The 20,661-nt window shown below is 32.7% G+C and overlaps 5 protein-coding genes and 1 long non-coding RNA gene across 9 annotated transcripts; 4 read left to right on the forward strand and 2 right to left on the reverse strand.

The window, feature by feature from the left end:
• Positions 1–378: 378 nt before the first annotated feature.
• Positions 379–3,722, forward strand: LOC123198628 (UDP-N-acetylglucosamine transporter ROCK1-like). The gene is made up of 7 exons (XM_044613352.1): positions 379–765; positions 1,404–1,452; positions 1,560–1,786; positions 2,094–2,292; positions 2,382–2,525; positions 3,156–3,230; positions 3,377–3,722. The coding sequence occupies exons 1-7, from the start codon at positions 632–634 to the stop codon at positions 3,536–3,538; spliced, it is 990 nt and encodes a 329-aa protein (XP_044469287.1). The 5' UTR covers positions 379–631; the 3' UTR covers positions 3,539–3,722.
• A 1,383-nt stretch (positions 3,723–5,105) lies between these two features.
• Positions 5,106–6,644, forward strand: LOC123199337. Its single transcript, XM_044614288.1, has 2 exons — positions 5,106–5,655; positions 6,401–6,644. The coding sequence occupies exons 1-2, from the start codon at positions 5,156–5,158 to the stop codon at positions 6,402–6,404; spliced, it is 504 nt and encodes a 167-aa protein (XP_044470223.1). The 5' UTR covers positions 5,106–5,155; the 3' UTR covers positions 6,405–6,644.
• LOC123199336 (BTB/POZ domain-containing protein DOT3) lies at positions 5,983–8,843 on the reverse strand. 2 transcript variants are annotated; one of them, XM_044614287.1, is made up of 7 exons: positions 8,701–8,843; positions 8,528–8,597; positions 7,288–8,183; positions 7,039–7,153; positions 6,889–6,966; positions 6,677–6,805; positions 5,983–6,497 (listed from the first exon to the last, which is right to left on the reverse strand). In XM_044614287.1, exons 1-7 carry the CDS (start codon positions 8,841–8,843, stop codon positions 6,129–6,131), a joined length of 1,800 nt encoding a protein of 599 aa, XP_044470222.1. In that variant the 3' UTR covers positions 5,983–6,128. The 2 variants fall into 2 exon arrangements, with proteins under 2 accessions (XP_044470222.1, XP_044470221.1); XM_044614286.1 differs by having other exon boundaries at positions 6,889–7,153.
• On the forward strand, positions 8,210–9,002 carry LOC123199338. Its single transcript, XR_006498325.1, has 2 exons — positions 8,210–8,620; positions 8,806–9,002. It is a non-coding gene; the product is annotated as an uncharacterized LOC123199338 (long non-coding RNA).
• A 3,697-nt stretch (positions 9,003–12,699) lies between these two features.
• LOC123199499 (ras-related protein RABH1e-like) lies at positions 12,700–15,645 on the forward strand. Its single transcript, XM_044614535.1, has 6 exons — positions 12,700–12,969; positions 13,167–13,237; positions 13,364–13,452; positions 13,981–14,092; positions 14,441–14,531; positions 15,033–15,645. Exons 1-6 carry the CDS (start codon positions 12,757–12,759, stop codon positions 15,174–15,176), a joined length of 720 nt encoding a protein of 239 aa, XP_044470470.1. The 5' UTR covers positions 12,700–12,756; the 3' UTR covers positions 15,177–15,645.
• A 326-nt stretch (positions 15,646–15,971) lies between these two features.
• Positions 15,972–20,124, reverse strand: LOC123199498. 3 transcript variants are annotated; one of them, XM_044614532.1, is made up of 7 exons: positions 19,990–20,124; positions 18,415–18,529; positions 18,254–18,324; positions 17,359–17,646; positions 17,149–17,191; positions 16,439–16,547; positions 15,972–16,262 (listed from the first exon to the last, which is right to left on the reverse strand). In XM_044614532.1, exons 2-7 carry the CDS (start codon positions 18,503–18,505, stop codon positions 16,184–16,186), a joined length of 681 nt encoding a protein of 226 aa, XP_044470467.1. In that variant the 5' UTR covers positions 18,506–18,529; positions 19,990–20,124; the 3' UTR covers positions 15,972–16,183. The 3 variants fall into 3 exon arrangements, with proteins under 3 accessions (XP_044470467.1, XP_044470468.1, XP_044470466.1); XM_044614533.1 differs by lacking the exon at positions 19,990–20,124 and adding an exon at positions 18,859–18,977; XM_044614531.1 differs by lacking the exon at positions 19,990–20,124 and adding an exon at positions 18,612–18,790.
• Between the last annotated feature and the right edge of the window lie 537 nt (positions 20,125–20,661).

Raw genomic sequence — 20,661 nt, forward strand, 5'->3', positions numbered from 1 at the left:
GAATGATAGGGCTTAAAGAGATATCGTCGAGAAGGAGAGAGACTAGGCATGGGCCATCGACCGAAGAGGGAGAAGGTGACCAAAAAGAGGGAGAAAGAAAAGTAAACTCTAATAGGGGAAAATACAACTTTTCAAACTTTTAAATTGGTAAAAGTTGTTAATTTTTTAAATTAAGAAAAAAATAAAATATAATTTTATTTATTTTAATATTATTAATAAAATAATAGTTTTACTTTTATAATTAATAAAAAAATTTAATGATAATTAAATAATAATTAGATATTTAAATTTTTGAAATCTTGTTGGTGAAAGTTCCGGGGTTGATTAAACCTTGGGTGGGAATAGGTCGTTTGGCCCTGGTTTGAAGTAAAGGATAATTTTTGTTTCGCAAGAGACTCTACCTTATACGGACGGCGCAAGAATTCGGAACTTAGGGGACAATTGTCGTCTTTACATGAATGCTATATTGACTGAAAAATAGATAAATAATAATAGTAGATTTTCAGGTAAAATCAAATGTACCTTTCTTCTTGGGCAAGGGTCAAGACGACGATTTGCAATTCCATTACATAGGAAAAGCAGAAGAAAAATCCCAACTTCAAGGCTCATCGTACCAATCGGAGTCGTGGAAATGCGGTCGGCGGCGATTAAAGGAACGGCTCCACCTGTGAGCTCGTCGAAAATGAGCTCAAGGGTTTTGCTCTTCTCCATTCTTCTTGCTCTGCAATACGGCTCTCAGCCTCTGATCTCCAAACGTTGCGTAAGGTATTAAACATCGATCTCTTTTCATTCTTGTTGAGCTTAAGTGATTCTATTATATGGGTCATTGACAAAATTGGAATTGTTATCAATTACTCTTCTTGATCGTGCAATGATCTGAATATACTCGTAGAAATTTCAATACTAGATAGTTTGAACGACACCTGCTATGTTAAGTGCATGTTTCTCATTAAAAAGAAAAAAAAAAAATCTGGGAGGGTAGTTTTATTTATAACTGTAATCTTTAGTCCAGTGGTTCATTGATTCTTGGTGTTCATACCATTTGATGTCATAGAATCTTCTTTTGATATAAAATTTTCTTGGGATTTTTATGTTATTAGGCAATTAATTTTTTAAAAAATTTGCATCTAATAGTTCATTTATACCGTCTGGTGTTCTTTATTGTTTTACTGTTTCAATGGGAATGCTATGTTGGTAGACAAATAATGTTCACAATAACGGCCTTTTCTCATCTAATTCTTCATTTATACATTGTTTCTATTTCATCTGGTATATAAAATCTCTATTACTATGTATAGATCTTCTCCATGCTTTGCATTGTAGGTCTTGGACCCTTGCATACTAATCTATACAAATTGCAAAGATGTGTGCAAGTCACTAACTCAAGTTTGCTCTTGCTACAGGCGAGAAGTCATTGTGACTACATCTGTCTTAACATGTGAGTTAGCAAAGGTAAATCATATACTACAAATATGATTTTCTTTCATTTGTATGCTTTGCTTTCCCAATTTCTCCCTCTTTAATTTGTAAAATGATAATTGCTTTTCGTATGTCATTAGGTTATATGTGCCTTATTTCTCATGGCAAAAGAAGGTACTTTGAGGAAACTATTCAACAATTGGACTTTGGTTGGCTCATTAACTGCATCAGGACTTCCTGCTGCTATTTATGCCCTGCAAAATAGCTTGCTGCAGATTTCCTACAAGAATCTTGATTCACTGACCTTCTCCATGCTGAATCAGACAAAAATATTCTTTACTGCTTTCTTTACATATATAATATTGAGGTATTTATTGATTCTCCTCTTTGTTTACTTATTTTGAACCAAAGGAATATCTTGATTAATATAAACAATTAATTGTTTTTAAGCACTTCATAAATGATCATTTATGATGGGATAACAGGGTGTTTTTTGTATTTTTGGTCAGAAGTTTTAATATGATTTGATGTCAGGCTTTGAAGAAATTTTAGTTTTACTTTTTGGTGAATTAAGGCTGACTTTTACGTGGAAACTAACTGATAGAGAAAGTAAAATTTTTTGACTTATATCTGAACAAAGGAGTCTAAATGACTTTTGGACTCAACTTGTATAGGCAGAGGCAATCAATGCAACAAATTGGGGCCCTGTTTCTGTTGATCATGGCAGCTGTTCTTCTTAGTATTGGTGAAGGCTCCAGCAAAGGTTCTAGTACTGATGACCCTCACCAAATTTTATTCTATGGGATTGTTCCTGTCTTGGTTGCATCTGTTCTCTCCGGTCTGGCTTCTTCTTTGTGTCAATGGGCTTCTCAGGTTAGTTAGACTTCTCAGTTCTCCTTACATGATTCTGCTATCTTATAAAAGAGCTGATTTTATGTTCCCTTATGTTTCCTTTTACTTAGGTTAAGAAGCACTCGTCTTACTTAATGACTATTGAAATGTCTATTGTTGGTAGTCTGTGCTTGTTAGCTAGCACCTCTAAATCTCCAGATGGAGAAGCTATAAGACAACACGGATTTTTTTATGGGTGGACTCCACTGACTTTGGTAAGCATCTTCTTATCATTTAAAATTTTTCTCCTGGTGAAGACAGAGTAAATGCAGTCTTTAGCTCAAATATTACAGTTGGATTGTGAATGATTTTGGCTTGAAAGTTAAAGGGGAATGAACTTTGGTTCTTTAGTCTTCTAAAGTGAATTTAGGTGACATAATATCCTTTCTTGATTGAGATAATCCTCAACAGCCATTTTGGTTTCAGGCCAAGAATAATTTACACTAGGCATCTTTTTATTGAGTTTACTGTAAAACTCTTTTGAAGCAGGTCGTTTTCATTCAGTGCTATAGTGAGTATTGGAATGGGTGTCGGTTTCCTTTTCTTCTTCATTCATTTTACTGGAGCCTTCTACCATCCTCTCACCAAGTTCACTGCAGATTAACTTTTATCAACAAGTATGAATATATACATCTTATTCCTTTTCCTAGTGCCCACAATGCTTTTCCCCATCCCAGTTTAAATTGAAAATGTGACACCTGAGGGCTTTGTCTTCTTGTTTGTTCATGGATGTGCTCTTTCTTGGGCAAAACTTCGGATGGTTTCCTGGTTTTGTTGAATAAGCTGTTAGAACACATTTACACAAGCAACTCAAAATTTAACAATCTTTATTTGTTCCATTTCAGATCCCTGTTATATTAAATGCTCTTGGTGGAATTCTAGTTGGCCTAGTTACAACCCATGCTGGTGGCGTTAGAAAAGTAAGTTTGATTTTGTGGTTGTAAACAGTTTTTCAGACAAAATATAGGGGAATAGAAAGACATTAATATGGTGTTTGAAATGTTTTAATACTCGATCATTGTTATAATGGTACTTATGTTAACAAATCTACATTCAATACATGCAGGGGTTTGTCATTGTCTCTGCACTCCTTGTAACGGCGTTGCTGCAATTCATTTTTGAAGGGAAACCACCTTCACTGTATTGTCTCATAGCTTTTCCCCTCATAGTTACTAGCATTTCAATCTACCAGAAGTATCCATACAAAGCCAAAAAGAAGGAAGCCTAATCCATAACCATTATACTGTAACAGATGCTATTACAGTTACTCAATTTTACAGTACCCATTTGGACTCTCGTAAATCTTAATTTGTAGCGTAGGGGTCACTGGATTTTTGGAAGTGTCATAGAATCAAGGAAGCAGATTGTGTTAGCTTTCATCGAGTTCAATGAAATATGTGAACTGGGTGGTAGATGATTTTCTTCACAACAGAAGAAAATAAGCAATATTTTGGGCTGGTTCAAGCTTGACTCAATCTATTATGGTCAGTTTAAGCTCATTCGAGCTAATAGGAGATATCATCAAAGGGTTGCTAGTGTCACCAGTGGGATGATTAGTATCACAAGAAGAATAAACATTGTTATTGGAGAAGGATTCAAACTGAACTGAAGTTGAGCCTCTGAGCTGAAACTCCAATCCAAACTTAGCTCAAATTTGGTTGAACACTGAGCCAAACCAGCTGCTTGTTTGGTTTAGATTCAGCCCCTAATTTTATGAAATAAATCATAAAATGTTAGGCTCTTTCATTCTGCAGCAAATGAAAACTCATTTTTGGGCCTTTGACATATTCACTATATAAAGTTTACAAAATCTAGCTTTGAGACCCTTTTTAAGTGCAAAAACCTCCCCTAAGATTGAAGAGGAGAACCTAATTATTACTTTTATGAATATTTATGAAATTTGAGATATCATAAAATTTCAATGTCGAGGTTTTGACATACAAATGATATGATTCGTTTAATATATGATAAAATTCTTTCAAAACAGAAGAGTTTTGTGTTTATTATTACATGAATCTAACAATAAAATTTCTTATATGCTAGGTCAATTTAAGAAGGAAGGACACATTTATTTCTTATTCAGAAATTATGTGATACATAGTACCAATATAGTTTTAAGACTCGGACAGACTGAATTTGATCAAGAACCAAAAGCTAATCCGTTATGAGAATGTTTTAAACTTGTTGAAGGTTTTAAACTGGATTGAACTGTGATCTAACCGATCTAAATTAACTAGTTTACAAATTACATCAATTAAACCCAATAGAAACAAGACTCAATTCTAAGTCTTAATCTTTACTAACTTGGGAAACACAATCATGCTATATATCATATTTTATTTTACTATAAAATTATGTGTATATACTTTTCATACACAATTGATATATTATTATATGATTGAATGATTTTAAATTAAAAATAAAGTAATATTTAATTATATGATCACACATTATATGTATATTTAAATTGTGTATAAAAATGCATACGCATTATTATTTGGTTAAATTCATTTTTAGGTTAATATAATTCAAAATTTATATTCAATTTGTTAATTAGTGAAAATTATATCATATATCATTTTCAATATCTACTTAAACAATTTACTGATGTATATGTACTCAACCGGTCTGACCATCAATTGACCTAGACCGAACTGTCCCCGCTCCTATCCGGATATGAAAGCCATGAGTTACAAGTATTTCTCCTAAAAGTTTTCTCAAAATGCCCAATTGATGGGTTTTGGATTATCATAAGCCCAAGCCCAAGCCCAAAAGCTCAGACTACAAAAACCCCAAATAAACCCTTCTTTTTCACTTCGCACAAGCACAACACAGCGCAACAGCGATGGCAGGTAGACTAGGAAGAAGGGTGGTTCACTTCGCGAATCTTCCCATCAAACTCTTAATGCCCACCACCCCAAACCTAACAAGCATCTCAGAAATCGCGATCAAAACCATCCCATCGGCTAACAAGATCGAAATCAAACGGGTCCTCGAGTCGCTCTACGGCTTTGAAGTCGAGAAGGTCCGCACACTCAACATGGAGGGCAAGAAGAAGAAGCGGGGCGGCTTGTTGATCGCGAAACCCGACTACAAGAAGGCTTATATTACTCTAAAGAATCCCCTGTCATTGTCGCGAGATTTGTTTCCGGTTGGGGCTATTTTAGATGAAAAGGAGCGGATGAGTAAAGAGAAGAAGTTGAGTTTTGTTGAGGAAGGGAAGCCACAGCATTGGCTCGAGGGAGAGGCGAGAAGTGAAGAGAAGAAGAAGAAGAAGAAGAAAGGGAAGGGGTTGGTTGATGACGTGGCGGCTGTGAAGTTTCCCTGGAGTAGCATGAGGTCGAGGTAGAAAAATGCTTGCTTGATTGATTAATGAGGGTTTGTGGATAATTAATTATGGTTTAATTGAGGTTTTGTTGTGTTTGTGATAATGAGTTTGTTGTGAACTTCATTGAAATAATGATGAAAGTTTTAAAATTTTATGCTTTGCCGAGTTTAAGTTTTTGGCAATATGTTATCGCTTCCAGTGACCATACTGAGCTAGTTTCGTGGGAATTGGTGATATTTACCTATCATGTTATGTATGCTACCAAAATAATGTTGTTGAAAGTTCTGATTTTTATGTTTTGTTGAGTTTGATTTATCGCAATATGTGACATTGAAAAATATAAATATGGCAAAGATTGAGCTTTATTTATGTTAATTAACATGAAAAATATTTCCAAAAGTACAAACTTTGAGTTTGGCTATATATTTCTAAAAGAGATGCTATAGAAACAGATTTTTTTATACAGAAAATGTAGAAATATTTGTGATATTTAGGCCATAGACTGCCTTCTTCTGCTGCTGGTTTGGACACTGGTTGAGTTGGGTCCTTGTTGTTGGTCACCAGTTTCATCTGCATCAATTTTTGAATGGAATGAGTTCTTGATCTTCCTCCAACCTGAACTCCATACTGTTATGATCTTCTGTTTGTTGCTTAGCTTCTCGTACTCTTGTTGCAGCTCAGAATAGTCACTTTGTAGCTCTGCCATTCTCGTCTTTACATTCTCAAGTTCAACTTTAAGGTTCTTTATCTCTGCACTTGTAGGTGACTGGTTTTCATCTTGTTCAGAATTTTCACCTCCTGGTGCTGGATCCTTCCCTTGCATTGCTGTCCTCATTTTCACTTGCTCTGAAAATAGCACCTACATCACATATGGTGACTCAGTCAGTGCTAAGCACATCGTCTATTTCTCTCTAAACAGTATCCTTGGATCACGTCCAACAAAGTGATAATTCAAAAATTCTTGTTAAATTTCTGTTATATCACTAGTAGTTCATACATTATGACATATTTCTGGCTTAAAGTTCTTAGGAATCTTACCTGGACAACAGTTCTTAGAGGCAATCGATCGTTCTGTGCAGCATGTGTGCATGCATCAAGCGACAGTTTCTCACAGTTCATTATTTTGCACAGCCTTTTTCGTTCATGTTCAGGTAGTGAAGGATGAGACTGAAAAATTATTAGGTTTTTAGGCTTACAGAATTGAGTAGCCTATAAATTCTGAGAGATACAATGAATAAATGAGAGGCAACCTTTAGGTAGGTATCTATGGCTCTGTACAGACCATCATGACATGTTCGAGCATTGCCTGGTAAGGATTCAGCCAGTACCTGAAACTTGGTGATGGAAAGGTTTGGGTCCCTGGCAATCTCAGCAAGGTAATTGTCTAAGAGCTTACTCACATTAGTTTTACCAAATTTTTGTTGCATTTGCTGCTGCTGTTGTTCATGCATCAAGAAGTATTCCACAATCCTTTGCACCACATCGATGTTGTGCATTGTGTGTTGTTCAGGTGAACTGCATCATGATCACAGATAAAGAATATTACTAATTAGTTAAGTGTTGATGATGAAAATCTCTTCATAAGAGTTCCTCTTTGGATATATTAATCCCACTCAAAGATTTTGGAGTAAAGAGATTAGACTACTCACTTGACTGGTTTCCCTTGATCTTCATTCTTATAATTAGGAATCAAAAGATCATTGACGTTGGCTTCTTCTAACATCATTCCTACTCTCTTCTCAAGCTCTGCAATTAAAGCTGGTGATGCAGAATACACCATTGCCATCTTCAGTATCTGCAAGAAGAACTTGCAAGAAACAGCTTCTTGCTGAGGAGGAAGCACACTCACTAAGCTTTCAATAATTATTCTTTGCTCTTTGTGTCCAACCCCACCTTCCTCCTTTCCTGCATTCAAAATTCTGAACTGCAGCTCATTCTTTCCATGCCCGTATGCCCTTAGTCCTTCTAACTCTACTTCCATGCCTGGCAATGATTTCTTGGCATAATGCATGATGCATTTTACAATTACCTCTGGTTTTTCACCTTTTGCCTTTATTGTTGTTATAATCCTTGTGAAATGATGAATCCGAAGGGTAGCGACATCATCAAACCACCATCCCTCTTCATTAATGATGTCTCTGTTTGTTGAATTTTCTCTAGAAGCCTTCCAGGCAATTGAATCACAGCATCTTCTGACAATTTGAAGGTTTTCAGCCCACGGAGATAAAGTTTCGCATGATTTGAGAACAGTAATGGTTTCTTTCCATGAAGAAAGGATCACCAATGTTAGGAATGATTCTGTTTTGGAGATTAGATTTCCATCTTCATATTCTTCACTCATATCTAGAAATTCTGCTGCACATCTTAGAGGAGCAATGTTTTCAGGGCTGAAGTTTATTGGGAGACCATAACAAAATTTCAGAATGATCTTGAAAATTTCTGGCCCTCCTGGAAAGTTCTCAAGCTTAAGTTCATACCCAAAATTCGATATTGAAGGCTGAAGTTCCAGTCGGCCTATGTACCCACATTTTGACACCAAAGGATACTGTTTCAGGGAAATTATATAAGATATCCAATAACTGAATTTGAAGTTCTGCACCCTTAAACAGTTTAATCCTAATGATATATTGAAAGTAAAATTGTCAAATGGAGTGCCATGTTGAATGTCATTTAAGCAAGTGCTTGTTGCATGTCATCTATTTACTAATATGTAGTGAAGATATCTATTTATCTTCAGGATTTGAATGTGATGCAGTGTCTCAATTTAGACTATTATGAGTATATAACGTAACTTTCTATAATCAAGAAGCTGTTCAGTTTCTTTTAGCTTGACAATGAAAGGATTCAATAGCTGTGCATTAAACTCCAACTCTTGTTTAGAATTGTTACCTTGTGAACATTGAAGGTGACATCTTGAACTTGAATTAATAGATCTGTTGGGATTTGAGAAGTGGCAAACCTGCGGAACCGAATCAAGAGAAGGTGAGAAGTAAATGAAACAATAAACAATATGCTACATCAAGCTCTTTAGTTCACATATGTAGAACATTCTTGTTCTATACCAGGAATGTTCTTTTTTGTCGATGCTATCGGCTATTGTGATGAATCTGTTTGGAATTACCATACTTTGTTCATAAGCTTGATCAGGGCCATCTGAATCACTCCAGGGGCTGTGCAATTGAGCCACCGAAGAGGAGGAATTCATGGCTGCTCACTGGGTGCAGCTTCTAGTAAAGAGATCAAGTTATAGGAGACTGGGGTCTGGGGCATGGCTTAAATGAATGTGAGAAGTGAGTCTGTGGTTGAAATGGTAGTAACATTTAGTGGGTTTGGTGGGATGTTAATACAAGTCCTTTTTATTGACTAAATATCTGTTAAATTTTGATAGGGACCAAACATCCAGGTGCACATTTAGGGGCGATTGGTTTTATCAAAATAGAAAGATTACCTTAAAGATAGATTATTTAGAAGTTGATTAGATATAAATGATTACTATGTTTAATAAAATTTGATAGATATAAATAAGTATTATGTTTGGTTAAAGATAATAAAATATTACTAATAAATTATTTTATTTAAATGTCTTTAAATATAATTATTTTAAATATTTTTTATATTATTTGTCATATTAATTAAAAATAAATTTATTTTTATTTTAAAAAACTAATAAATAATAATATAATTTTAATAAAATCAAGATTAGTTTGATAATCTTTAAATATTTAAGATGAAGTTGATAATCAGATTATTATCTATATTATTTATCATATCAGTATTAGTAATAGAATATTATTATAATATTTTATTATTGATAAATTAAATAAAAAAATAAAAGATAGATTAGCAAGGTAATATATTTTAATTAGAATCAAACCGCGTCTTATGGTCATGGACAAGCAGAGAGAATATTAGGCATGAATCGTCCATTTTCAACCACGTAAAGGCTGACAGGACCAGCTATTCTGTGGCTCCAACTTTCATAATACTTGGTTTGAAATGAGTCTTTTCTTGCTTAAGCTTCACTATTTATTCTGGTTTTTCGTTGGTGCTCCCTTTGAGGCGAGCCTAGGTTGTTCTTGGGCTTTCTTTGAGGCCGTTTCTTTTTTAATATATTCTTTTGCTCAGAAAAAAAAAAAAAAAAAAAAGGCCCTTTTGCTGCTTTTATAGAACTCATAATTGCACCATGGAAGTGCTACATAGCATATGTGGATGGAGAAAATATGTGGAACCTCCTTTTTCTCGATGGAGCCTTAACCTTTGATAATTTTACACATAGAAAAAAGCCATTATTGGAGCTAAAATGCACATGCATGTCATATAAAAAGTGTAATTTTTCTTTGCCAGTGAGATCTCTTTCATGCATGAGTTATGTGTTAGGTGTGTGATCAAATCAAACAAAAGCTGGATCGCTTTCCATCGGTGCATGTATGCAAAGAAATTTGACCTTGGATTCATAAGTTTCAAATTATGTTTTCGGATAAAGAGCTTTCATTTTAACATATTGAACTTATAATTGATAATAAAATAAACACATCATACGGTAAATTTTCCTCTTCATCATACTCACATGAATTGACACTTAAAAAGTAATATCTCGATGGTAAGTCAAAATGATAAAAATTAAAAACGTTTTTTACTCGTTGACTAAATCAAAATACGAATAGAAGTTTCATTATTTTGAGACAGAGTGAACTCTATTTAATAATATATCTTCTTAATATCTAAAATATTATTTTTCTATTTTATGTTGTAGTCGTAGAAGCTACCATTTTTTATCAAAATAATTATTTTGTATTTATACATTTAAAATATATACAAATCTCTAGAATTATGCTTGTATTAGGAATCTTTAGATATAGTATCTGCATGTTATTCCATCTCTTTTGTCAATGTTATGGAGAACACACATAGACATACAAGACACATAACGTCCCAAAAGAATCTCTAAGAGATATACAAAACTTTCACTAAAGATTTTTAAAACCAAACTCTATTAAATAAAAATAAATGTAGGTACAAACTTTTTAACAATTAATCAAACTATATTAAAAATTCTTCTATATTCCTCGTTCATTTATATATAATTTTATATAATATTTTATTTATAACCATTATATATATTATAATAATATGACTATTTTATAATTTCAGTCGTTTTTATCATAATATTGTAAATTTGTCGTTAATGATCTAAAATTGCATAAACAAATACAAAACACTTAAAAGCTTGAAAGAAAGCTTAGAGAAGTTGTTAATTTGTTTTTCATTATAAAAGAGAGCTTAGAGAAGTATGAACCTTGTACATCATAGTACATGTATATAAATTGTAATTTATTGTAGCAATTTACCTTGCATTGAAGTTACTTGGTAGATGGGAGACAACGGGGAGAGGTGGGCTTGAATAACCTATTTTTCGTTCTTGTTCTTGTAGAAGATTTCAATCTCTATCTCTAGCTTGTCTCTATCACGGGGATGACAACAATTCTTTGTTTCCTTTCTACAGGAAAAATCCCCGTTTCCATCCATGTACACGTGAGAAAAAAATATTCTTTTCATATCCTTTAAATACAACATAAATATATTAAACAATAAAATTAACTAAAATTAAAACCAACTTATTTTAAATGTTACAAATAACATATGTTAACTATATTAATATACACAACAAAAATATAAATAAATTTTAAAAAACATAAATAATTTTAAATTATAAGAATATGTTAGTATTTTAAATAAAGATATTAATATTAAAAAAATGGAAGAAAAAAGGGGCACGGTGGGGTGGAGTAAGGAGGGGACACATATATTCCCATCCTCGATTTTAAGAATATTTTTTTTCTTTGTCTTCATTCATTTTCTCATTTTTATCGAAAAATCTTATTTTTATTAAGATTAACCCTAAGTTTGAGCCAAAATTGTCATCTCTAGAGGGGAGGCAGCTAGCAATCTTTTTGCTTAAAAAGCTTAGAAAAAGACTGAAGTGTGTGAGTGAGATTCAAGATAATAAGTGTGACTAACCAAGAGTTTGCCTACTTATGTTATAAAGGCTAAATATTTAGAGATAGTTCATTATCAAAGGTGTAATCCAGTAAAAATAAATTACTCATAAGCAAAGCTTCATGGTTTTGCTTGCTACGTAGAAATTTAAATCCACTGATATGTTATTAATATTTTATTGTGTAAATTAGATAAATTAATAAGAGAGATTGTAAATTGTCGTCCCTAAGCATCTAAAAAATCCAAGAGGAAAGTTTTAAATAAGTAGATCCTAGCGTACTAAATTTAGATATCTAATGAACTTTGCTTATGAGGGAATTGCACAAATGGTAAAAAGTGATTAATATTTTCATAATAAGAGGAGATAAGAATGGAAGATAATCTCTTAATAATAAAAAATATAGGCGATATATTAAAGAGATTGTGGAAATATTTAAAATTACTAAAAGTCTCTCTTTTCATTGGTCTGTATAAAAATATGTTTACTTGTACTTCGGATTAACTTATATGTAGGTGACATGTCAGTTTGTTCATACAATTAATATTTATTATATGATAATTGAATTATGTATTAAAAATATAATTTTTTGTATCATATATTATGTTTATATTGTATCATATAATATATTTTAAAATTCTAATTGTTAGTGATCTCTTAGAAAATATTATAAACATTTTTATATATATTATGATCTATTATTATTTCTTTAGAAAAGTGTATTGTTTGTATTAATATTGTATCATACGATACACTTAATAGTTATATCAATATTTTATACACTTCAAAATATATATCGTTTTTTATTTATATTATATTATATAATACTATATATATATATATATATATATATATATATATATATATATATATATATATATATATATATATATATATATATATATATATATATATCATATATCACCCGGTATCGTACTAATAATCATGATTGATTGTTTGATCATCTAGTATTATTGTTTTATAAAATGGGCTGTAGTTGTCCCTGATGACTAGTTTAATTATTGGGGTGCAAAAGGGAATAAAGAAAAAGAGAAGGGTAAAATAGTGACAGAACAAGTTCAAAGTCTCCCTCGTCATAGTTGGCGGTTTTTTCTCGTTCTTCATGGAACGGATTGAATCTGAAAGCTGCTTCTTCTTCTCTCTTCAAATCAATCAATCTGAACAAATTTTCAGATCTCAATTTCAAGAAACAATAATCATGGCAACAGTCTCACCTCTAGCCAAGTACAAGTTGGTTTTCTTGGGAGATCAATCCGTCGGAAAAACCAGCATCATCACCCGCTTCATGTACGATAAATTCGACACCACTTACCAGGTCTTGAATTTTTTTTCCTTTTTTTCTTTTCATTTTAACTTACATTTGTTACCCAGATTTTTATTTCTTCTATTTTTGATGGGTTTTTGTTCTTTCTGTGAACGATTACTTGTTGGATATTCTTTTTCGGTTTTCAAACTTAGTGGATTTATTTGAATGAATTTTATGTGTTTTTCTTTGGGATATGTGAATTGCAGGCTACAATTGGGATTGATTTCTTATCCAAAACAATGTACCTTGAAGATCGGACGGTCCGTTTGCAACTTTGGTAAGAATTATTATTATGATGAATGTCAATTGTGTAAACAAGCTATTTTGTTGTGTTGATTTAGAGTTTATTTTTTTTTCTTTTTCTACTTTTTGGGGGTTGAAATTTAGTATTGTGAAATTGCAGGGATACGGCTGGGCAAGAGAGATTTAGGAGTCTGATTCCGAGCTATATCAGAGATTCTTCTGTTGCAGTAATAGTCTATGATGTGGCTAGTGAGTATTTTAGTATAACTCTGCTCTATTCATTTATTTAAAAGAAATTTCATCATTTGATCTGTTATCATATGTTTTTCAACTTAGTAAAATTAAAAGATCATGACAGTAGTTTTTTTTTTGGTAAAAAAGGAAAAATGAAAATATTGGTGTCAAATAAAATGTCGGATTTAAATGAAATCAATAAATTGGTTTAAATTCAATTTGAACTTCAAATAATTAGTTCAAGAATGAGTTGATATTTTGTTAGAGTCACTCACATCAATGATAAATAATGTCATCAGTGAGATAAATAATATTGTCAGAAAGAGATTTAAGTCGAGCTGGTTGGGTTGGAGTCCACCCCTCCCCTAGTTAGTTTTCAATGCAACTGGCTCTAAAATACAAATAATATGATGTTAAACTGAAGAAACCAGCATTGTTTTTGATGAAATGGTGTATCAAGTTTTTTATCTTTTAGTTAACTGTTCTTCAATTTGTGTCATTTAAAAGATGCTCAAAATTCTCACATAAATAAAAAATTTGCAGATAGACAATCATTCTTGAACACTTCTAGGTGGATTGAGGAGGTTCGAACAGAGCGAGGTGGTGATGTTATTATCGTCCTTGTAGGGAACAAAACCGATCTTGTTGATAAAAGGTAATGAATTTTCAAAGAACTTACTTGCTGGATTGGAGTTTTGAGATAGCTCAATGTGGATTCTTTCATGAACGAATAGGGCATTTTAGTGCAGATTATATTGGTTTTTCATGTATGATGTATTGATAAGACGAGTAAATAAATTATATATTCAAATAAATTTTATTAATTTATTTATATAAACTGGTGTAATAATATTTTTTCTTCAAAATTATACCATCATATGTTATCTTATTATTTCATATAAATAAATTAGTGAAATTTGTTGCTACATGTATCTTTACTCTTTGTAAAATTAGCTAGCATCTCCTTCTTTTGGTAATGTGGGTTTGATGTGAATCAAAACAGGCAAGTGTCCATAGAGGAAGGAGATGGCAAGGCTCGCGAGTCCGGGGTCATGTTTATAGAAACAAGTGCAAAAGCAGGATTCAATATCAAGGTTAATAATAGTTGACAACTTGCATTTCTTTTTCATTTCATAATTGTTGTCATTTGGGTCCATTTTGTTGAAGAGTGGATTCGAATCAAGTTAAGTTTGGGTCAACTTAAAAGAGTTAAGTTTGAGCCTTGACTAGCTCTCTTTAAATCAGTTCAAATTCGATTTGGTTGGATGGAAGTTGAATTTGAGTTAGGTTACAGTATTGAACAAACTTAAATTGAGTTTGATACTATATTTGAACCAAAACAAATGAAGTTATTTTGATGAATATTGATAAAAATAAAGTCATTTTAACTTATTCAAATCAAATTTTTTTAAGCTCACGAAGTTAAGTGAATCGAATACCCCATAAGCTTGAGCTCAAACTCAACTATACAAAATCTTTAAGATTGTGCTCAAGCTCGTTCGAGTCGAGCTAGCTTGAGCTCCATTGCCAACTTGGCTCGAATCCACTCCAATGTTTCATAACACTAACATTGATGGTTTAATGTACACTTACAGCCTCTCTTTCGCAAGATAGCGGCTGCATTGCCAGGAATGGAGACTCTTTCTTCCACAAAACAAGAAGACATGGTGGATGTGAACCTAAAGCCTACTGTGAGTTCATCGCAGTCAGATAACCAAGGAGGAGGTTGTGCTTGTTAAACAGAATGTAGAAAATAATATACAAAGGAGCTACAACTTTGAACCATTCAACACTCCAGAGGGATTTCGGCTAATGTGACCGCAATTTTTTGATCAATATACTTTCAAGCTTTTGAGTGTTTTAAAGTTGTAGAAGGAATTATTCTCGTGTTCCAGAATACTAGAACATTTTGAAAATTTTGTAACTGAGTATTAAGCTGTATTTGGGATTTTTTTTTTCGTCAGATTGACTCATTTTTAGGCATATTGAAAGCTTTAAATGGAGTAGTTGTTTTGCAGAATAATGAATTGGATCCAATTACAATGTTTTGAAGGCATTAGTTTCATAATCTACAAGTTCTTGTTGAATGTTACAAGTCTATCATTGAATGTGAAAATTGCAAATCCTCTTTATTTAGGCTTTCAATGATTTAAGCAAGATATTTCAGGTAAGAATACTGCTTTTATTGAAAAGAAAGAAAAAACTAAAGACTTTGAGAGCCGAAAAGAGATAGATTGAATAGCAAAAGTGAGACACCTATGCAAGAGGACATAGGTTCGTCAAACTCTTAGCTTGCATGATATAATGAGTATGTAATGAATCACTAGAAGACAACAGTTTGGTCTAATCGAGCAATCGTTGACGAACCCTAGAACTAGAACTTAAACCTTGTTGGCGATATTGTTGCTTAATTTGTAACCAACAATGGATATGTTAATCTGTTTCTTACTTCATAGTAATTTATTTTGTCTCTGTTTATTTGTTTGTGTACTTCATACTTTAACTAAAATTCGTTTGTCTAGTACAATACAATATTTAATGATCGAAGCATGTAATTGCATACCAAAATCTCAATTAGAATCGTGGATCCTAGTTATGTACAAAGGCCAGAAGCCTAAAACATATTAACATTGCCAAAAAATAGAATCATTACAGGACCTAGAAAAAGGAACTGAAACAACGTGATTCCTAAACAAACTTTCAAAGAGGTTCAATCATGAGATATAAAATGGAAATGTCACAGCAATTAGACCTGGCTAAAACCGTCGCTGTTCTGTCGTACCCTCAGGGTCAGATATATCAATATCAAGGTCCCCAAGCTTGACCTGAAACCAGAAAGAAAGAGACAGTTAGTCAGTAATTAGCTGCTAAAGAAAGGATTGGTAAAGATGTTAGTGAAGCTTTAGAGCTATGTCAAAACAGATGCAACATCATGCTTAGGAAGGTGTCGTCTCATATATTCCATAGGTATATGCAGTTTGCTTGAGATTCTAGAGCTTACAACACAGAGAATAGGAGGACAACTTTTCTTGAGTCAAATGAGGCAGCACGTCTATATCTCCTCCATCTATTAATTGGCGCATCGTGAATCCTCTCAGTCAGTGATTTATCTGTTGAAACAAACACTAGTTCAGTTAGTTGTCAGCGTTTTATCTGATAAAAGTTACAAAGCAGTGACCAAAATATTTGACACATGCATTGCTTATACAGTGGGGACTGATACAACATGTTTTTTGAAGAGATTAAGCAGCAGCCTAAGAGATCTAACATAACTGAATTTCAATATGTTGGATTTTCAGGCTGTCAGAAAAATAGGTAACAAACAATCTAGGAAGAAACTGCAGGACCAGAGTGGACAAATCCAAGCAGAGCAACCATATGGACACCTACTGGCTTGATGACACATGACAGAGGCAATTACATCCAAAAGCAAGGCTGTAAGGCAGAGTGAACCAATAAAGATCACCTTGTTTTGCATAGGGATAAATTTCCACGTAATGTAGTAACCACACTCCTGTTGTCTATACTGTGAGTTTGAAAGTGCAGGTGCATGTGTGTGCATTAACACCTTGTCAATATAGTATGAATGTCATGTGATATTCTTTCCTCAGATTTGATCTTGTACTTGAGAAGTCATGGCAGGGCTTAGATTCTATCACAATTTGCAAGAACATTCCATAACTACTTTAAAAAAAAACTAAAAATTCTCACCTATATTTAAGCTTGATTGCCTCTGCAACACCTTTTGCATATGCTGGAAGCCAACAACTAAAATTAGAAATAGAAGAGAAAAAAAGAAGACTACCAACGATTGAGAAAATCACTTGAAGATGATGTTTTTCCAAACTTTTTCAGACCACATCTGATGCTGATATAAGAATGAGGTTCATTAAGTCCATGCAATATTCAGAAAAGACTTACATTTATCATGCCCTCACTTTTTATACTGCTGACAATTTCATCATTGGATTTAAGTGGTTCCAAATTTTCCTTATCAATGTTAATATCCACAATACAAGATGGATAAGCATCAGCACTTTTCATCGGTAGATCAATGTAGTTATGATAATCCAGTTGGTCATCCAGGCACATCTGATTTTTAGATGGAAAAGGAACTTCAACAAAGCTCAAAAAAGCTAACTGTGATGTGCATTCTGGACTGGTGTTGTCTTCCTCGGGCAACACTGAAATGTCATACACATCTTGAACCTGCACATACAAAAATCAAGTTTCAAAGAAATATAGAATTTCCAACTTCCCACAAAGTATTCATTTGGAGGGAAGTACACAAATACCGAATTAACTTGAGACACAGTCATTTAGGATGGATAATTCTTTTGAAGATTTTGGACAGAACAAAGAAAATCTAGTTATAAGGTTATGGCAGTTCAAAGATGCAAGAAGGAAATTGAAAGGTAAAACAGGAATTGATTATGCATTAACATTATGGCCAGTACTACAGCTGATTTATGCTGTTGCTTAAGGAAAACACAGATTCATGTTGTTGCTTAAAGCAAACACAGAATTTAAAAGTTCATGAAAGGAAATTTTGTTTCCATGTACAACTACGAAGACATTGGTTGCTTCAATCAAATTTTTTGAAGCATCAAGCTCTCATTCAAAATAAAAGGATCCAATTACACAAAAGAACAAAGTAAAGCATGACATCTTAAGATGAACTTACATGTGAACTCTAAAATAAGTAAAGCACAAGATGAACTTACATGTAAACAGTGAGGAAGTAAAGGATACTCATTAATATGAACTTACATGTGAACAGTGAAGATTAGAGGATGCCATATTACGATGAACTTACATGTGAACTGTGAAAGGGGCACTTTTCCCTTACAGGAAATGAAGCTTCCTCAATTAGAATAGGCAAAACACCTGAAATTTCAGATCAAAGTGAATCCACCAAACAATTAATAGAAGAAAGCATATTGAATTACTCATGTCACCTAAGTAGAGGACCATTACCCAGAGAACAGTGATGATTGGCCTCATCTAAACTTGGCTTAAGCAACTGGAAGCATGAACAGCTGACAGGTAGATTGCTATTTGCATCCATTATGCCAGGGAAGTATAGTTTTTCCTGGAATCCATTGTGTTAAATTAGAATGTGCAAAAGGAGAGTATGCATAAACCACCATTAATTCATTTAACTAGCATGGGACCTTATGATAGTGTAACATCATATTGAACAAATGCTTCTTGAAAAGTTCAGTAATAATCTACATCGATAAATGTATTTAATTCAAACCAAAAACAAGATCAATCCACCATCATTTCCCATGATCTTCTTAATTTATCTTATAATTATCATTAATTTAGATATATATGTGACAGAGAATGGATAAACATAGACAATAAAGGAATCCAATTTCAAAAAAAGACAATGAACCAAGAATAAGTTGGGCTGACCCATGTCAATCTTTAGTAGAGCTGCTTTCTAAAAGTGTTGTGACTTAATTGATTGGCTAACTCCTATCAAATCTGATCCTTTTATCCTTTTCTTAGTGGTGGAAATTTTGTAATAGTAATGGTCAGAGCTTTACACATCAACACACCAAAATTCCCTCCAGATGAAATGAAAGGATTTGTCTTGCAAGCTAGATACAAAAAATTTAACGAAAAAAATCCAAGATAGCAGCAATTTGTGAATGCAAAAACCAAAATAGAATAAATGCATTAGCTGGCAAAAGAATTCTACTATTTTTAATCCTTGTTTTTCTGCATGAATTGAGTAATTTTATTACAAATTGAACACTAACAAAAACTTTTTCAAAAATAAAAATTCTTAGTTCGTTGACATGTTGATAAAATAGAGACTCACGGTTCTATCCTTTCTTTTTCGACAATTATCGCAATCAAATAAATAAAAAATAAAATAAACGTTAACGGAAAAAATAAGAAGTTCCAAGATTTGAACTTTCTATAGCACGCAAATTAAAAAAAAATCGAAACTAGAGAACAAACTTCCACAACAACCATAGACAACTGTAAACACTTCGATTTCTCACACTTTCTTAGCAGCCAAACTAAAAACACTAAAAGTCCCAAAAAAAAAAAAACAGCATGCAAATCAAGAAAAATACAACTACAAAGCTGAACTTCCACATCAGGCATCTGTAACAACAAACATTTCGATTTCAAATTTTCTCAACAAATAAACAGACAAAAAACACTAAAAATTCAAAAAAAATCCAAAATTGAACTCTTTTGAGCATGTAAATCAAGAATAAAATAACTAAACAGCTAAACTTCCGCATCCACCAGCCAAAACAACAAACAGTTCAACTTCTCATCACTTCATCTGCATTTTCACACCATTTTCTCAGTAACCAAACAAAAAAACAGTAATGATCTGAATCTAAACAATCAACAACCACTAAAACCGCGCGAAATCAAACTATTCACCGCAAATTACACACACATTGCTACAAAGAGACAAGTATCTCAAACGGGACCAAAACGAGGTCGTTTCTGACAAAATTAGGCTCGTTTTGCAGAGAAATAGAGCAATTAGTAGCTCAAAAGAACGAAAATTCTCACCTCGTCTCATGAATTGGCTGCCATTGGAGAGCTTGTGAAGAGTATATAAGAGTGAAAACAAGAGAGAGAAGAGACAGTGAAATCTTCGAGTTACGGAAAAATATTGGAAAAAATGAAAACTGATAGACTGACGTGGCATAAAGCTTCTTTCGATTTTGTGATATGAAATTCCTGAAATACCCTTAAATACTATGTTTATCTTATCGTTTTATTTCCTTATTGAATGAATTTTTAATATTTAATCTTTGTTCCCTCTAATTAATGGATTCAAACCTTTAGATATTTACAATTTTAAGACGTGGGTGTTTGACTATATTAGATTTGGATATAAATCTAACCTTGTTTAAACATATATGGCTTGAGTTTGGTTATAATGGTATGATTCAAATTTGGCTCAAATTTATTAAAAAAAAATCAAACTCAGTTCAATGGAGAATTTCAAAACTCAAAATTGAACTTGTCTTCGGGATTAGAGTTTTACCACTTAAAACATTGTTGTTTTTATAATAATCAAAATGATATTATTTTAACAATTACATATTTTTTAGTTTAAGTTTGATTCAGTTACTCAGTCTAGAACTCAAGCTTAAATTGAGCTTAATCTATCCAAACCCAAATCAAATTAAATTAGTATTCGAGTCTGAGCAAACACGGGTTGGGACTTATATAATA

Source organism: Mangifera indica, chromosome 16, assembly GCF_011075055.1.
Source record: "Mangifera indica cultivar Alphonso chromosome 16, CATAS_Mindica_2.1, whole genome shotgun sequence".
Taxonomy (NCBI): domain Eukaryota; kingdom Viridiplantae; phylum Streptophyta; class Magnoliopsida; order Sapindales; family Anacardiaceae; genus Mangifera; species Mangifera indica.